Source organism: Hylobates moloch, unplaced genomic scaffold, assembly GCF_009828535.3.
Source record: "Hylobates moloch isolate HMO894 unplaced genomic scaffold, HMol_V3 SCAFFOLD_1, whole genome shotgun sequence".
Classification (NCBI taxonomy): domain Eukaryota; kingdom Metazoa; phylum Chordata; class Mammalia; order Primates; family Hylobatidae; genus Hylobates; species Hylobates moloch.
This window is the reverse complement of record NW_026652276.1, coordinates 78,854,581-78,874,493: the sequence shown is the minus strand read 5'-3', so window position 1 is coordinate 78,874,493 and position 19,913 is coordinate 78,854,581. Positions and strand designations below refer to the sequence as shown.

General features: G+C 36.0%; 1 protein-coding gene across 3 annotated transcripts in view; it reads right to left on the bottom strand.

The window, feature by feature from the left end:
• FIGN (fidgetin, microtubule severing factor) overlaps positions 1 to 17,566 on the bottom strand; it is a 134,161-nt gene extending 116,595 nt beyond the window's left edge. Inside the window, exons 1-3 of one of the 3 annotated variants that reach the window (XR_009214318.1) lie at positions 16,991 to 17,566; positions 16,056 to 16,225; positions 14,030 to 14,154 (exon numbers count right to left, since the gene is read on the bottom strand). Coding sequence is in view for 1 of the 3 variants with exons in the window: in XM_032755555.2 (XP_032611446.1) it covers positions 16,056 to 16,080 (25 nt within the window). In the remaining 2 variants the exon portion in view is untranslated. Of the gene's footprint in view, positions 1 to 14,029; positions 14,155 to 16,055; positions 16,226 to 16,990 lie in introns of those variants that run through there. The other 2 variants (XM_032755555.2, XM_032755556.2) reach the window with 2 other exon arrangements.
• Positions 17,567 to 19,913: the final 2,347 nt, after the last annotated feature.

Genomic DNA, 19,913 nt, shown 5'->3' with positions numbered 1-19,913 from the left:
TCATTACAGGTCTACCCTCAATACAACGTCCATACTTCAACAGCAGCTATATGAATAATCATTGCCTGTCAATATCTTTTGTACATATACTCAATCTAATTTCCTGTTAAGGTGTTTTTTAGGCAGAAGATACGACAAGAGAATAATCTAAAGATGCATTGGCTAGCCACTAGTCATTGTAACATGTACAATGAAGAAAACCACGATTCCGATCTGAAGCCTACATACTTTTACAAATCTTTATTCTGTCTGACTTTACGGATTTTAAGTTTATTTCTTAAGTGAATAAAAAGATTTAGGATGATGTGATTGAATTGATTTATTTACATCTACATTACTTTGATTTACGTGACTGGAATTATGGCAGTAAGAAGGGAGACACAAGGAGAAGGCAGAGAGGAAGCAATCACTTTCTTTACATAAGCAATACATACACAGACATAGGCACACAGACACAAACACACAAGTAAATGTCTGGGCACACTCAGCCCCACAGCCCAACCAACTGACTTCCCATAACAAAATGTTGGCTCCCTGTGAGCCTGTGTTGTCCAAAGGAACGTTGTAGTGCTTGTTGCTATTTACTGGCAACAGTATAATGCACTCATTTGGTCTTGTTTTCTAAAATAGAGTTAACTGCTATATGTAAAATTTCTGCACAGCAGATGGTTACCAATCATTATTTTCCATTTGTTTAGTTTCTAGTAAGAAGAAGAAAACCTGTGGGGTAGTGATGCAAAGAAAAACTAGCAGCCTGCATGATAACCCAACCAGTGCCAGAATATGCATTTTTTTAAAAAACCGAAGAATCACTTTGATCACGTAGCATATCAAGACTAAAATTTTGAGGGATAGGGGAAGTTATTCACCCCATTCTCATCCATAAAGCAAAATGCCATTTGAACAATTTATTTTTTAGTATAAAATCCTCTAAAACTTAGCCTCTATATGTTTTTAAGTGATCAAAGTTTCTAGAAGCAACTTATTATCACCATTAATGTTTGTCATCACCCAAGCTGAAATCATTTTTTTTAAACCTCTAAGTAGCCCAGTTGTCCAACAGAAAATGGGAAATAGGAGCCATTTGTGGACAAGTGCACATGCACAGAAAATTAAGCTGTAAATATCTGGACCGGGTTATTACTGGAATCTGGAAACATCTGGGGCTACAGAGTAAGCCAAGCCCCATTTCCACAATGTCCAGGTAATTGCTTAAATGATTTATACCTTACTGTTTCTATTAAAAATGTCTTTAAAGAGAAACATTTGTAGGCTTGGTTCTGCAATAAAAACTGGTATCTGATTTCACTTGTACAAAATCTTGTGAAAGATGCTACATTTCTTCAAGGACATACGCATGACTAAACTAAACCCTGGACAAAGGGCTAAAAGAAGGCGTGGCCGACCACTAAATGAAAACAATTGTATCATGATAGCAAGTTTTAAATGGTTTATTTGTGATTAGTTTCTATTCTAATCAAAAGAGTCCATTAGAAAACATTCTTTTCATGCATTTGGGACAAATATATTCAAGTCATTTTAGGGTAAACTTGTACCTCATCCATTTTCAATTTTAGTTTTAATTAATTTCTCATAAATCTTATTTACTGACACTTCAACTGAATATCAAACCAAACTTAACCCCTAAGGGACAAATAAGTGCCACCTCCAAGACAGACTTGCACCACTTAGTTAAGAATCTGGAAAGATATTTAAATAGGTTCACTTAGATGGTATCTGTATGGAGCTACTAACTGGTCCATTCAGAATGAAAGAGCTTTCAACACTGTCATTTGTTGCAAAGGTTGCTCTACTGAATAAACACACACACACACACACACACACACACACACACACACACACACACGTGTGCACACGTGCATGTACCTATGTAGCTGTATTGACCTGAAATAATTTTATCTTTTAATTAAGATCGTAGGCTAAAAGGACAAATATAGTTTCATATTTTTCAAGAATTGCTGTGTCTAGATCTAGCCAAAAATTCTATTACTGACAGCTGTCAACCATGCATATAGAGTCAAAATAACTAAATAAATAAATAAAAAGGAAGGGAGGGAAGGAGGAAGCAGTAAAAGAAGGCAAACAAAATAAACCATTAACCACTGACTTTTAACCATGGTTCATACTTTGTGGCCACCAACTTACATGATTACCCTTTTGAGAAGGATCATCCAATTTTCTTCTACCAGAAGGATAAAGGAAAATGGGTGGCATTTTACATGTAAATAATTCTCATGAATATTTTTATTAATTTAAAACCCCACAGCTTCCTGATTATAAACCAAGTAGAATTTTAAGCCTCTATCTTTTAAATATTCCCTGGATTTAATTTGGTTGTTGGCAAGCTATCACTATAAGGTTTTACAATTTGTGGCCTTTACTCTCAATCTGATGGCTTTTAATTTATATTTTAACAATTTTAACTTACTTGAAGCATATTGAATGGTTTCTGGAAAACCAGAAGTGTCTGTTTAGCACAGGAACTAAACACATGGGTCTTCACTGTTGAAGTCACACTGCAAAAATGCTTTTGCTACTTTTAACATATTGTTTCACAATCTTTATTATTCTACCTTCAGTGTACTGTCCTTTACTATTAGAGCTCTTTGCTGAAGATGCAGTGTTTTTATACAATTAACTAAGCAACATTTGTCCATTACAGCTCACTAAATGGCACGTCTTTGTAACAATTCAGGTTCAACAATCAGCACTACAGATACTTTCTTCTGCATAGAGTGTATGACATCAACCTAGATTTCAATATGAAGTGGTAAGATAGCATCTAGAAGTTTTCAGCTCTCAAGAGCCCAAACTGGAAGAAAATGAGTGAGCTTTCAGTAAAGGTTGTAGGTTTTCTTAGTAAAATTGTGTTTTTAAAAGAATGACAATAGAGTCTTTGTTTTTTTCTGGGTTGTTTGACGAAGCAATGTGAGCAAATGCTTTTCTCTGGTACATCTTTAGGTTTAAAAACACAAATATAAAATATAAATCTTGTCAAACACTGTTGCCTAACTCATTATAATTTAACATTTGATCAAATTGAATTTGCCTTAGAAATACTGTAATGCTATTTATTGTAACATTCACGGCAGATTTGAGAAAGTAGCTGACCCTTCCATGAGCACACAAACCCAACTGGTAAAGCTATTGAACACCTAAAAGAGCTAGAAATCCCAGCTAAATTGTTTACCGCTCAGTATTCAGTACAAAATAAATTAATAGACACTGTTTAGTTAGATAAAGGTCCCAATTAAAATGTTAACCAAAGACATTCACGAATTAAGTTATCGTATCAACTGTAGATCAACTAGTTTGCATCTCACATTTTACCACCCCAGTATCATCATGTTTCCAAAGAAATCTGTCTTACGTACTGATAGTGCGCATATTTGCAAACTGCCTATTTATCAGAGAAAGGACAAAATAGAAAGAAATGCCTTAGGAGGTACTTATTTCTCACGTTCAACCAAAGGCAGAATGACCAACTGTCAATCAACTCTATATTGGTAAGAAGTCAATCTGGAAGTCTCAGAGTCTAATATTTTATGATTCTGTACCCTCAAATTTTTCTGTCTGCAAACACATGAGAAAAAAATATTTCATAGAGAATAGTGATTTAATGCTATTTGTTACACCTATAATCAAAGTAGGCTATAGATTTATGTTTTATAGGATTTTAATGATAGCATAATGTTTTTTATAAAAGAGTTTAAAGGCTCTCCTATCTAGAGATACCAAAATAGAATTAATGACTGTAAGCTCCTTTTTAAGTATATAATTATAAAACTATTTTTCAGGGTTATAAAGTCTTTCTTTGGTAATAACATTATATAAAGAATATAGAAATTTCAATTTTTTAGTGAAATATACAATTTTCATAGATCCATTCTTTAAATATTTAAAAATCACCTTTTAATTTTTTAAAATAAGATTAATAAAATATTAACCGGCCGGGCATGGTGGCTCACGCCTGTAATCCCAGCACTTTGAGAGGCAGAGGCAGGCGGATCATGAGGTCAGGAGATCGAGACCATCTTGGCTAACACGGTGAAACCCCGTCTCTACTAAAAAAATACAAAAAAATTAGCCGGGCGTGGTGGTGGCAGACGCCTGTAGTCCCAGCTGCTGGGGAGGCTGAGGGAGGAGAATGGCGTGAACCCGGGTGGCGGAGCTTGCAGTGAGCCGAGATCGCGCCACTGCACTCCAGCCTGGGTGACAGAGCAAGACTCCATCTCAAAAAAAATAATAATAATAAAATAATAAAATAAAATATTAACCAAGTGATAGTCTCCTATGCTTTTATCAATTCAATTCACCAAGCATTTATTGAATACCTATTATAGGTCTTATGCTATACACACATGTTGAGGAGATTAAAAATAAAAATGAATTAGATGTGTGTGCTCTCAAGGAATTTACAGTTTCATAACAGAGAAACACAAATGCCTAGCAATCTATATTAGGAGAAAGATGATGGTAAGTGATCTAAAGGAGACATTTCAAATGTTCTAAGGGACAATTAAGTAGACGTCAAAATCAATCCTGATTAGGATGCCTCAAAGAAGTCTTCATGGATGATGCAACATCTGACCTGGATACCAAAATCCTAGTAGGATTTCAACAAGCGGAGAAGAACATGCCAGGAAGAAAAAGAAGGTGAACAAAGACTAGTTGCTGATAAAGTACAGGAAAAAAGTATTGCTTTCAGTTTGATAAAAGTCCACCTTTCATACTAAATATTTTAAGGATTTGAGGTCTCTAACTCCACCGCTTAAGTTAATCTGATTGCCACTCTATTGAAATCTCTTACAGGAGAAAAGCATTAGCTAACTAATACCCATCAACTCTTAAGATATTAGAATTGCTGACACTTTAGCATGCAACCAATTAGTAAGCATATTTAATGAATGCTTATCATCTCTTCTGATGGGCTTAACAAAGTAATAAATGGTCCTTGAGATTTCTACATTGTTTCCAAGATAATTTTTAGAGCTCTCTTAAGAGAAACAAAAATAATTTTGCATCTTTTAGACGACTAGCAAGGTTCAAGTTACTTAAGTTCACTAGTCCATGACAAAGCAGTCATGGAGTATACAAAACTGCAAGAAATCTTAGTCATCATCGGATCACCTCAATCATCTCTTCTTTTATAAAAAAGTAAACTAAAAACTAAGGCTCAGCGAGGTTGAATGGCTTACCCAAGGTAACAAAATGATAGACTGTGGACTTCTGCTGACACTGTCCTTCATCATTGTTACTTTCCTGAGATGTTCTTGCAAGACTGACAGAAATGTTTTCAAAAGTCTAGATAGGTTGTTGAACTTCAGCCAGATGATGAGCTATCTGTACATGTCATTAGTATATTCAGTTCTGAATAGATATCTTCATTTTCCTAACTTCAAACCAGGAAGAATGACATTTTATAAAAGGTAAAAATTTTAAGATCTCTTGATATATATAAACGTTTGGTTTACATTAGAATCATCTGAGGAGCTTGAAATTTCATCTAACTGATCTGGTGTAGGGCTTAGGCAGAAGTTTTTTATTACTTATTTATTTATTTTGCTTGTTTGGGGCTTTAGTTTGGTCACGAAGTTATAGCTAGCATTTACTGAGTTGATACAAAATTTAACATCAAATTTTTCTAAAACCAATTCAAAGTATTCAATGATTTGAACTTCCATAATGGCAATAAATACATTAGTTTCCAAAAGAAGCCTTAAAAGACATATACCTCCATCTTCAATGGATTTTCTTCTGTCACTTCATTTGTGGCCTAAAAAGCTTGAGCATGTTAAGAGAGAAAAAAAGAGTCTGAGAATAATTTGAACCATCTTTAAAGGCATATATATATGTTTTCACACTTTTTAAAATTATGGGGACAAAAACGAGAATAGTTGTTTTAATTTGCATACTCACAAATCCCACATAGTCAGGATTTGATATAAAATCAGTTGTTCCTAAAACGGAGAATATAATTTGTTAAAATAGTGCTACATGCTATTTACTGAATATTAGTCAATGATTCTTAATAAGTGATAAGGTTTTTTTTTTACATAATTAATATTAGGGTTTAATTTACAAAATTGCCAATATCATTTTGTGTAACAACCACATGAAAACAGTCTTTAACGTTAGCTTTGCCTCAATGACTTTCTTGAACTTGTGCCTACTTCCCCTATTCCTACATGTTGTCTTTCATCAAGAAGGGCAGGTTATCCATGACAACAAATGCTGCTTTACTTTTCCCTAATATAAACCCTAATATTATCCTCTTAATTAATTCAAACTACCTCTCATTATCTAAATATCATATTCCAGTGGCTGAAATGAAATTTGATTTTCCAGATGATCAAGTAATAACCAGCCTTGCAGATAAATATCAAAAATTTAAAAAAAAAAAAGAAAGAAATGAAAAGAAAAAAACAAACAGTACACAGCTAGGTAGGTAGGAAGATGGCTTAGACAGCAAGGTTCTTGGTGAGTATGCAAATAGCAAAATAGCAGAAAACATTTTCCCCTTAGCCCTAAGCAAAGGACACCAAAAAGCTGTCAGAAAATAAAGACAATTTTTTAAAAATTATGTATGTAAGTATACATGTGCATTCCAATCATATATCAGCAACACCTCCCATCTTAGTGACTGTGGCATTTTGGTGTAGTAGGGTAAAATTTCAAGGAACTATCATTACATGGTGGTAAAATTGTAGATTTTTTACCCATCATTATGAACAAACCTATACTATATGTTGTACTGTCCTTACCAGATATCTTTAAAAATAAATAGCACAAAATAGTTTACCTATAAGCTCTTTTTACTTTATGCTAAAACAAAATAAAACAAGACAAAAATCAAAAAAGTAAACAAAAGCGGCATTATTGCACCGTATATGCTCATTTAGAGGCTTATTAAAGAACAGTACATAATAAAGAGCTTTCAAATTTTTTTTGTAATACTTTAACTGCCAAAAATTTTATTGATGGAGATTTCACACCCACGTTTTTAAAAGATTCCCAAAAGAATTTTGCTTATGTATAATTTTTTTCACTTTCTAAAGAGATACCAGCTCCAACTGGACATTCATTTCTGAATAAAATTCTACTATCTTACCATCCATGAGTAAATTAATATCGATGATTGGTTGATTAGTACTCTTAGAATTATAGAAAACATATTTTTCCAATTAGGTAACACTTATTGTATTCATAGTATGTTTAAAATCTTCCCAGAGAAAGAAAAAGCACTGTTCATACAGGCATGTAAAATTCCAAAGCTGGTAATATTTTTTCCTTCCAGTTTGTCAGACAAGGATACAGGCCATTCAGGGTCCCAATGTCTACATTTGGGTCCTATCAGTATTTCCCTTCCAAAAACGTTGCTTAATCTTCTGAATAATGCAAATGAAAATCTCTCTTTAAAAGAGAACTTTGTACTGACTCTACTGGCATAGGATACTACGGTAAGGGCAGGGGGGATAAGACCCACATCTTTTGTAAGTTGGGCCTAAAATTGACTCCAGATTTGCAAGTCATGAACAGAAAGTCAGTTTTAATATAGATGTGCTTTAGAAAGTAAAAATGGCGATTATTCTTAACAAGTTACATACTGGGTATTATTCTTCAAAAGTGACTCATAAAATATCTTTTTAAGTACTTAAAGTCATGAATATGTTCTACTCTTTTACCTCTGCTTGAATGTAATTTTTCATTTTCCAGGAAAGGATACATTTTCTAACTAACCCCGTTAACCTAATTACTCATAAAGGAATACCAGAAGTGTCCCTGACATCAATACCTTCACAAAGAAATGTATCTATGCACATGCACAAGAACATATTCCATTTAGATAATCAAAACTGTAATTTTTATTTAAAAGATTCCCTTAGATCCACGTAATTCCTAGCAGTAAAATTTATCAAAAGCACTTAGTTTGCAAACAATGAGACTGCCATTATCTATAGCCTTATTTCTTCATCTATATACTTTAATTGAAAAGTACAAACTCTTAAGCATAAAAGAATAATAGTATTGTTTATTTCATAGTATTTGTTTGATCTGAAAATGGGGATTTTAATGAAAATGCCTTCAATCTTAAGGGAACCTTTTTTATCCTACTCAGAATAATTATCTTTTAAGATGAAAATCAGTGAATCATACCTAATTAAGATTTATATTTTAGCATCATTGAGGTATATTATTTAAAAGAAAGAGTTTACAATCTTCAATTTGAAATTGAAAGGGAAAAGAAATGAACACATGAAAAATAAAAAATCTCTTTTTGGCACAACAATATACTATATTGCCACTTATGTACCCAGATTCCTAGTTTAATCATTTTTAAAGCAGAACGTTTAATATGAAAATACAAGATTCCAAGTATAGGAGTAAAGCAGGAAAAGAAGAGTCCCAATTGAAATTATACTACAGAATTTGGAGATAGAACACAGAACATTAGAAAATGTGAATTGTGGCTAACAACCTACTAAAATATTTCAAGTTTGCAATGGCTTAGTTAAAAAAAAAAAAGATTCCTAAACTGTGGGGTAAATTTTTACTTAAATGGGACACTGTTATAATAGTTATTTCCAAGCTTTCTTTCATTAAAGTGCCTATCAGTGTGGAGAGCAATGCCTTGTTATTACACAGGGCAAAGATTTTTCTTCTCAGAAAGTCTCATATGTAGCATTTCTCCCGACAAAGTCTAACAAGGCATTCAAAATAAGTTCAATTTTTTTCTTCCTCAAAAATATCTTTAAAGCCCCCCACTTTCACCCCAGTCTTGGATTACATAAAAGAATAGTTACTTTTTCCAAGCTCTTTGATATTTCCCTTCCTGGCAGAGTCATCTGATGTGAGAAATATCTTTTGAAAATAAATGGTGCAACTTCAAGTGCACTCAGATCCATACTTGCTGGACATTCCATCATATCTCAGTTTTGATTTGAAAAAGCCACTTGACTTCAAAATTCAGTTTTAGGTATCTCAATATGAAGTCTGATCTCATTGAGAAGTACTTTGGGAAGCAACGATGTAAATGTTTTGTCCACCTATCAGCACAGAACGTTGGTAAAGGAGTCATATGACTAATTTTCAGGGAGAGGGAGGTTATTGCGATACAAATTGAGAAACTAACTCCAGGATTTGAATATAGCATAGTGCAACATTAGTGTTACTGCATGAAACAGTTACTTTTCCTCTTTAACACAGCTGTCACCACATGTTTATATAGCTAAAATACCACTTTCTAATGTCCACGTATCAATACTGATACTATTATAACAAAGTTATTTGGGGGTTTGCCCCACTTCCTGTCACTCAATGAGCATACTTTCGTTTTTTTAATGGTCAGCATTTTGTATCAGATAATGTAGGATTTCTACATAAAAATACTCATTTTTCTCGTGCCTTAACCGAGGAGGGATAGTGGCAATACTTGGCAACAGAGAACCTCCTCAGCTCTTACTACTACAATTATTCTGGGCCTGGGATAAGTATTGAAGTATGTAACTACATGCAAACCATTAAACACACACACACACACACACACACACACACACACACACACACACACAGAAAGTTCCTTTTAAGAATATTTGCACAAAAAGTCACATGATATATAGGAGATACATCAGACAAAGGGCAAGATGAGACGAAAGCAAATATTTCAATCCCCAGTTCAGATACAGAAAGAGCAGGAGATACTTAATGGTTCATTTCCCATCAGTTTTCTTACTCAACTCTCATTAGTATCTTTTTCGGCAGAGGCACATGGAATCATTGTGGAATAGTCAGTCTCTAATAGGAAACCTAGTGACTTCCACAAAGTTGGCCCCAGATAAAAGTCTGTAGGTGGTGAAGGCAGGGCTGGCTTCATTGCCCTATCATTTGTTCAGGCACACAGGCCCCCACCCCACCACACAACACAGGGCCCTGCATTTTGTTTAATGCTCTGTGTTGCTGTCTTCAAATTAATTTTTGAACAAGATGCCTACATTTTAATTTTGCACTGGGCCTCAGAAATTATGTAGCTGGTCCTAGGTGAAGGTAAAAATGTCTCTTAATGGTGAGGATAATAAGTCAAAAGATAAGCAAAAAGTTTAGAACGACATACAGAAACCCACGGCTTCACATTACACTACCTTTAAAATTTTATTTGAGATGTTAATATTTCCAAGAATAATATTTCATCATGAACTAATGCATGAAAGTAGAGGTCACCCATTCTCAGATGAATTTACTCTCATAATAGATGACATTTAATTATCAGTTGTTTAAAAAGCATCCAGTTGACATAAGGCAAACAGTTGAATCGGGAAAAACAAAATATATATATACACACACACACACATATATTTCATATGTATATACACATATGAAATATATATGAAATATATATATATAGCTAAATGGAGTAAAATGCAGTTTCTGTTCTCATGCCAGGAATATATCCACAAGAAAAATGGAATAAGTATGTAAAATACCAGCAGAAATGAAAACATAGCAAAGAAAGAGAGTAAAGGTATTTTCAACATAATGAAATGGGGTAAAAGAAAACATTTTATAGGTATTTTACATTTCATATTCTGTAGTATAAAAAACTTTACTGTAAATTATATATCCTTAATAACTGGTTAAAAGCTCCTCATCCTATGAAAATGAGAACAGAAACCTAGTAAGACGCAAATTTTCCAAAATTATAAAACATACTTTCTAAAAAACATTTCCCAACAGAAAAATACCAATACTTAAGCTGAGCTATAGGGTAAAAAATGTTTAACCTTGGGCCTTCATATAATAAATCATGCATTCTACTTTCAAGATGTATCAGTTTCAAAAATGATTGGAAGCAGTGATACTATAAATGCTTTGTGAAAGTCATGAGAGCTAAAATGTGAGCAAACATATCCATTTTTACATATATTTAACATAAATACATCTAAATTGAAATTCTCCTTTGGATTTACTGCTTCTGATACACCCTGAAACAACAGCCCACCATATGCAATGTTAAGCAAAGTGTCAATATTCAAATAACAAGACAACAAGCAGATTTGTTGCATAAAATATGTAAATATTATTAACAGAAAGTGCCATATGATATCTCATGTTTTGATGGTTTCTGATCACCTATCTTTTCTGCCTCCTCAGTCTCTTAGCTAAGACTACTGTTGTCAACAGGTACTTACGGATGTGCTGCATTGAGGCAGTGCTTCTGAGCAGGCACCTGTGGTGCTGCCCTAAGGAAACTTAGCATACCCCTTGCTTTTGATTTGTTTCGAACTTCAAGGTACCATTTATTTTGAGTATATTCTTTCATACTCCTTATTCCTACTATTTTACTTTTTAAAATAAACATTTCTGAAAGAAAATTGCCATTTAAATGATAACATAAAAAATATCAAAAAGATCAGCAATCAGCAATCATACCAAAGCAGCTATGCTTAAAATTTCTGCCAGAAGTTAAATGAAAAAGTTAATGCTAAAAATTCAAGTTTAGGAAAAAAAGAAGAAAATGACAAAATCCAACCATGGAAAGCACTTGCTAAACTGGCCATTTATTTGCAGTGTGTCAAAAAATTCTTTCAATAAACAAAAATATAGGTACAATCTCCCTCTCTTGCTCCGTGTGTGTGTGTGTGTGTGTGTGTGTGTGTGTGTGTAATTGAAAGGCAGAATTTTGGGACTTGAAAGCTTCTAAGTGGTACCCCCAAATAATTTCTAAGTTCAACCGATTTCAATAAAACACTAGCTATTGTATATCTCAAAAGAAAGACACATAAGTTTATTTTTTATTGAGAGTTAAAATTTGTAGCTTTTTCTGAACCATTTGTTTATTCTAGTTTATCAATGACTCAAGAAAAACAGCAGATATGCTGATTAATCAAGTTCTATCGATCAGTAGCATATGTCAATATTTCACAGAAACATCTGCAGGATAGTTTCTTCCAATCAAAAATTTATAAATCAATTTAAATTCCTGGTAATTAAATGTATTTGCTCTTCAACAATGAACACAGTACTTTATAAAGAGTAGTATGTGAAATCTACACTCAAGAATATATTGATCAAAGGTAAAACAGCACCTTTCTATTTCTATTAAACCAAGGTTCTAAGAACTAGAAAGTTCAAACCGTAAAAGCCTGCAATTGTTTCAAATACATCTAGTAATTCTGTTGATTTTGGGCCACTAAAACTGATTACTTAATTAGGCAATCTTTCAAGGCATCCAAACACTCGCACAGACAAAAACAGGGAAGTATTAGCATGGCTGTCCTCACCTTGACATGAACATTCTGAAAAACAGTGCAGACTCTCAAACTTTGTGGATCTGTCCCTATGCATGTACTGAGTAAGATACTAAATTCTAAAAGGTGACAACCAGAAGCTCAGGAAAAAATAATTAACCTATAATGAAATTACCCATTTATCTTTGCAGGTGGTTTATATCTTAGACTATCTTAGAAATGCCAAGTAATAATACAGATGGTCTCTATAGATTCTTGGAAATACTACCTATTTTCTTCTCTCTGGTTATACTCTTATATTATCATCTAAAAGTAATTAATGAAATTTCTGCACTCTTTTATATCTATCAGAAGTAAGTATCTACAAAAAGGTTTTCAAAGTTCCTGCCTAACATGAATAAAAACAAAAACAAAAAATATTTTCTATTTATGGGAAGGAAAAAAATATCAGCCCTGGAAACTCAGCTACAGGAGTCTTAAATATAACTAAAGAATAAAACCCCCTATTTTCACTCAGAAGATATCAGATACAGTTTTAAGAATCTTACTGATTCAATACAGTCAGGCGACTGTATTTTTATTTTCAGAAAAAAAAAGATGGTTCTTGAAATAATTCCAAAGAGACCCTATAAACTGTGTTTTTAGGAGAAGAGAAAAGCAAATCAACTCACACATACAGCTTCCAAACAGAAGTCTTACCCTCTTCCAGGAAAACAACAATGAGACTTTATTACCCTGCTATGATTCTTTCATTTCAGACATGATTAATTAGCAAGTATTACACTTCTCAAAACTCCCACCCTACTCTTCCCTGCTTATTTGATGATAGACCTACATGAAATAACAAGTTGCCTCCAGCAGTGTAAGACAAGTATCCAAAAACTCTATTTTAAAGAAGAAACACTTCTTTCCTATCTTTGCCTCCCAAAATGAAGCAGGCTGCTTCTAACTGCTTTCACAATTTTGTTTTAACTTGGTCATTTTCCTAACAATACCTTTTAAATTTTAAATAATGCATACAACATATTCATTATTCAAGAACACATAGCATGTTTAATCTGATACCTCTATTTTTAAGCTGAAATTCCAAAGGACTTATGTGTCCATGCAGTTTATATTGATAACCATAAACATGCACAATTAATAAACAATAGAGACGATGTGTGCAAGCATGTTTTGGGACATGGTTTTTGTAGAAATAATGTTTCTTTTCCAAATAAAAGCTAATTTGTCACAAATATAATGAAGATAAGAAGCAAGCATGAAGGAGTAAAAGAGAGGAAGAAGAGAAGAGGATAACTAAAATTTGAATGAATGAAAAACTCTTGACTCACTACATATTCTTCCAAAATACTCTTTCAAAATAATTTTCCTTTTGAACAATCTGTGTTCAAAACGTCCATTCCATGTGCACCAAGAAGCCAGCCATCACTAAATGTATTATAAATGTATATTCTAACAATCATCAATTTATAAAGTCTGGGATTTCCCCTTCAACCTTTCAACTGTTACATCCAGAAAACTTCACACATAGTGAAATTCTAATAAATAGATCTTGTTGGTTCCAGGAAACATTTTTAAAAATCTATACTGGTGAAAATATCCTTGCTTTTTTTCTGTTGTATTAAATTTAGGATCAAAAACATCAAAGCAGCTTCCACCTCGGACCTAACTTTTAGAGGATCAATGTGACAAGGCAGTCCCTGATAGATGTTTCTCTTGATAAACGACTTGTTCAAAAGAGACATTGTAGCTTTCATTTCCTGACCACAACACACTTTTAATTTGCAACAGCAGAGCTGCCAGAGTGTAAGCACTTGCCCACTTTCTAGTCTTTTAGGTTTGTAGCTCTGGTTCCTTTAGGCCGCACATTTGAGACAAACAAAATCTAAAAATAATCAGAGTAAAGAATTAGAAAACAAGAGGCACTAACGCCACTTTCTACATATACACAAGTGTCTACTTTATATATATGTATGTAAACTTTCACCCCTAGAATTCTAATATATGATAACAAGCCTCCTAAGTTAACATCATTTGCACATCGGACATTTAAACATAGGGAAATGAATTATGTGACTATTATTTAATAGTAAGCAGAGACTTAAGAGGGGGGCAATTTACACACTCAAATCTGCTGTTAAATGTCATGAATTATATAATTGCCTATGCCAGTATGTTTTTCATGAATTATTGCAATGATTATTATTAGTACTACCTAGAAATCACATTTAAGTATCAATACGGTGAACAGTCAAACCATCCAATTTCTGCTCTCAGCACATTGTCCGAGCTCCGATTTAAAATTTATAAATGTAATATCCTCCTCATCACAGGCAGCAGCCCAATCTGCTCTGAATATATATTACAGCTTTAACATCACAGAGGGAAATCGCCCATCTGGCAATCCCATTCGCTCCAACAGCTCCGGGGGAAAAAAAGCTGTGCTCTCTCCTCCTTAAAACATTTCTCAGGGCAAATTATGTGCATCTAAAATAAACAGTCTTCTTATTGATCGCTTCAAAGTCAACAAGTTCCAAATGCAAAATTCAATCAAATCCTTCCTATCGTGTAAGTGTGGTGTGTATTTAGCTCAATAGTCACCAGAGTCCAACCAGAAGTGTATGTCGCGCAACGGGTCTGGTAGTTCCTCTCTTCGTATTCACATTTGTGTTAGGAGAGAGCAGTGACCACGGCCACACTACAGACCCCTGGCAGCTTTGCCCCACTGTTATTTATTTTTTCATATTCTCTCTTTCCTTCTTTTTCTCTTTTCAGGTGGAATTAACGGTCATGGGGTAAATATAGCAACAACCAAAAAAAAAAAAAAAAAAAAGTCTAAAGTGGACATATCCTTTGGTTATGCAAAATACTTTAACATCTTTTTGTTGTTGTTGTTCCCTCTCAGTCTTAATTGAATATCACAAAGTGTACACAGGGCACTGCCACAAGAGCTATTGAAAATCCCCTCTCACTCCATTTAACTGACTTTTTTTTTTTTTTTTTTTTTTTTTGTAAAGAAAGAGGAAAGAGCGATTTCAAACGAAGTCAATTTCAGTGCCTGATTATTTAATTCTGTCACAAGTTAAAAGTAAAAAGCGCTGACAGGCAGACAAGTGAATGGAAAGGGGGAAAAAAAACCTATCCCTGCTCTTTAAAAAGACTTCGAGGACTTTGGACAATCAAAATATAATTTTTATTTTCATGTAAAAAACACCTCTTCACTCACCTGCTCCCCCCCAAAAAAAACCACACTCAGAAGAACTGATTACTCCACAAAGTGCAATCATCAAGAGCAGATAGTCAAACTGTATTAATAGATTGAGAAAAATAAAATTTTCATCCAGTCCTATTCCTGTGTGTGTACATATATATAGATATACTTTCATTAGTTAGTAATCTTTCCCAACACTCCTGCCCTCTCCCCTTTGCCCAGCCTCCCCCCTTCAAAAAAAAAAAAAAAACCCACACTGAGTTTAACTAATTTACATACTATTTGACTTCAGCAGTTATATATATAGAGTGCATTACTAGTAACGTGCAACTTCTGGATGACAGCTAAAACCGATAAAAGTGGATTCAAGTAATATATTAATCAAAACTGCAATATACAAACAAGTGATAGCAAAAGAAAAAAAAGCACGGTGACATTAAGCATATATTTTTTTAAAAAAGGAATTCTATATCATGAGCAACTGCTTGCCAGGCAGTCTTCAATGGTTTTATCATGCTATTTCATTTGTCTTTCCTATTTAGATGCAAAGGAAGTAAATTCCAAAACTGACATACCATAAACACTGGTGCTACTGATCATTTCTTGCTGGCAGCACAAAAAGCTGAATTGGATTTCTCACAAGCAGGAATTCCAAAGGTTGCTTTTCATTAAAGCCACTTTTCCTCTCAGCTATCAAATGTCACTGCCTTGAAACGTGGGCCCTTTCGTCAGGTATTCATTTAACCTACATGCATATAATTAAGGGGGAAAGCAACATCAACAAAAAGGGGATCTCAGATCACAGGAGAAGAAAGAAAGGAAAAAAAGCACATGACCAGGAATGCAAGTCCATGTCAATTTCACTCACTCCCATTGAAACTAACAAGAGCTCCGGGGAGGACGGTAATAGGATCAGTGGATTGTATATACCATTAAATTATACATCTTTCTCTCCCGTTCCTTGCCAACAATACGCCCACCACGCTGTACCCCCTCCTAGATGATGTGCTTACATTTTTCTGCAACCGATCTTCTGACATCTTCTCGTTCCCCCAGCCACGAGATTGTAATTTAACCTCAACTTTTTGTGTGTGTGCAAGATTCTTATTTACACTTCTTATTTACTTAGAAGTTAGTTCCCGAAGAAAGTCTAGCCCCACCCTATGGCTCCGCTTTCTTATTTTTTATTTTTGAAGTAAAAAGATAGTAATAAGTAAGCCCAATATACCGAAACGCGAGATTCTTGCAATCGCGAACTCTTAATCCCATACTATTGTTACAATGATTAAGCAGCAAAAATATGCATTATAATGTTTCAGGGCTACTTTGAACAGAGAAATTAGACAGCAGGTTGGCGTACAGAATAGAAACGAGTGGAAATTGAATTTAATGTTTACGGCACAACTCGAAGATCTCTTTTAATTACAGGTCTTGGATGTATTTATATTCTTTAAAAATAAAACAAAAACAAATTTAAACAGATGGTAGAAAACTACGAAGCTCCTCTTACCTGAACGCGCGGAGAGAGAACCCGATAGGTTAGCGTAGCATCGATCCGATGTGTTTGCTGATGAATGGAAGCTAGGGTTAAGTGAAGGTGCCTATGATTTGAAATCATTCCAAGTTTTTGAAGGGAAGACGGACTGCAGCCTCTGCCATGTTGGAATTTCAAACCCAAAACAGCTGCTTGGAAGGAGCCAGCATGCCAGAGGCTGGGCGCAGGCGCAGAGCGCCGCCGAGCCAAATTCAAATCACTTTCACACTAAGAGCCAAAGATCAGTTTTCAAAGGAGAGAAGGAGAAAGAGACGGAGGCTGCCGTAAGGGAGAGAAGACGGGAGGCAGTGGCGAGAGGCGGGCAGTGGAGAGAGACGGGCAGCAGGAGGACCAGGAGGGAGAGGGAGAGGCGCACGGAGCCCGCGGAGCTGGCGGGGGAGAAAGGGAGGCGGGAGGCGAGCGGGCGAGCGAGCTAGAGACGCGCCAGAGATTCATGGGCAGGGAGGGCTCAATGGCCGCGCCGCGCCGGCCGGCCGCTCGGGTCATGTTACACGGCCGGGGCCGCGGCGGCCGCCCAGCCTCGCCGACGCGCTCACGCGGCCCGGAGGGGGCCCCGAGGTCATGATTACGCGCGCGGGGACTCGCAGCTCTCCCTGCACGCACTCGGGCGGCCCAGCCTGGGGAAAGGGGAGCAGCGCCGTAGGGGGAAGGGGGCTTTCTTTCCCACGCGTGACCAGCCGGCCCCTGCGCTCCCCGGCCTGCGTTGGAGGGCCCGGGACAGAGCCGCGCTGCTCCCCGGCCCGCGGGCCCTTCCCTGCCGGTTCCCGGCCCTCTCGACAGCTGCAGCGCGTCCGCCCTTCCCCACCCCCTCTGCGCACGGGACGGGATCTGGTCTTGAGAGCCCGGACCTCACCGGTACCCTCCCCGGGGCCCCCCAGCACCAGCCAGAAAACGACTTGATCTGCTTAGAAGAGGCAACTTCGGGGGGAAAATTCGCGTTCGCCCAGTTCCCCTCCCCCGCCTTCCCTGTGAATAAATAAAATCCTAAGTGTCTAGGTGTGCGGTCCCTTCTCGCGCTCCCTGGCTCCCCTCCCTACCTCCCCTCCCTACCTCCCCCAGGCGGCTCGGGCTGGAGAAAGCAGCGCCCGGGGGGCCCTGGTGTCGGCGGCTGGTGCGCAGGCATAGACGTTAGGCTTCTGCCTTCCCAACCCCCCTCTATGGAGTAATCTGGGGACCCAGGAGTGGGAAGAGAGTAGGGGCTTTGTGGTGCTGGGAGCCGAGGAAGAATGAAATGTGCAGTTGAGTGTGTTGCTCGCATCCCAGGGAGCAATGCAGTGCTGATTGTCTGTTGCTGAGATAGCCTTTTGTTCGGAACATAAGGTTTAAGAAACACACACACGTTTTCTGGGGTCTCTTGTTAGATGTAAATGTGCGGCATCCAGACGCTTACTATGCAGTGTAAGCTCAGTTGGTTTACTAATGACCCCGCCCCACCCGCAAACAATCAGGATCATTTGAATGGGAACCTCATTCAGACTTCTAGGCTGAGAGTATTGCCTTCAACCTATTTCATTCTAGACTAGCCAACCATCCAACTGAGATAATAAAGCAAACAATAACATTTGATCATGATGTCTACGAGATAATGTGCCCGGCAAAGTTCTTTAGGAATTGTAATGAGAAAGAGAGTGAATTGGGTCATAATTTCTCTTCGTTTTCATTAAATATGACTTTAATAGATAAATGGTGAGTTTATACTTTGGCCTGGTAGACATCCAGTCCTCTATATTTCAACGAAGCTAAGAATGAAAGAGGAAAATTATATATTCCACTAGGAGCCCATCAAGCTGAAAATGTTACCTTTGAAGGTTGGAACCGAAAATGCACTTGCTGAGGACTGACCCTCCTCATAAGGGTGTTCACATGTCCCCCAGCTTCTCTGTTGTAGATTTGATAGCCTAAATTGCAGCTCTCCAGATGCTGAAATGCAGCTCTTTAAAAATGCCAAATATATACTTTGAAATTAATTCCATTCACCTTTTATGATGTTCTTACCTTTGAATGGATGCCTTTAGCTAACACACTGAGAAATAAAAATTATTTCAGTTAAATCGAGGCAGATGACAGAATTTAAAAGACAAAAAAAGAGTGATTCGAGATCCTAAGAAATATTTCTAAGCAATGAGATTTCTATTTGGAATGGATTTGACCTTTCTGTGAATTTTTTTAAAAAGGAGTCTTCGAAATAAAACAGAAGAACTTTATTCTGATGTAACAGAGAACACTGAAACCTCTTTAGTTATATTTTACAAGATGGCTTTGAAAATGATATTATGAAAAGTTGTTCATTGGATTTTACCACAAAGAAATAAGTGTAGGAAAATATCTGTGGGTCACTGTTGGATTGAGTACAGATGAATTAAAAAAAAAAAAACAACTGTGAAGCGCTCATAATCGCAGTTACTGCCCATTTGGGAAATGATGACCAAAAGTCCTCTGGACACACAGCAGATGCTCTGTGCAATTCGGGCAAAACTGCTCTGTTCTTGTTTGTTAAAAAAAAGTTCAGAGCTCATCAACCTTTAACATTAAATTCCTAGCGTTGAATTTACAGTTCCTTGTGTAAATTCAAATAGTGAATAAAATATATAATGCAGTGCCCACTGAATACAAAAACAGTGTATTTTGATGACAGACTTAGAGCCATTCATCTGTAATATCTAAAATAAAACAACCCCTGCTCTTTAAAAAGAAGAGGAAAAAGTGTGGTCAGCAAGAGTTTATTAATAGATAATAACTGTACCTTTCCAATTCCCTTATAGATTCATTTGAAATACACATTATAAAAAACATGATTCAACATGCAAATAAATATAATTAACTTTGGAATCAAATAATTGGAAAACTGTTCAAAAGAGCACTGGATAGAGGTACAGAG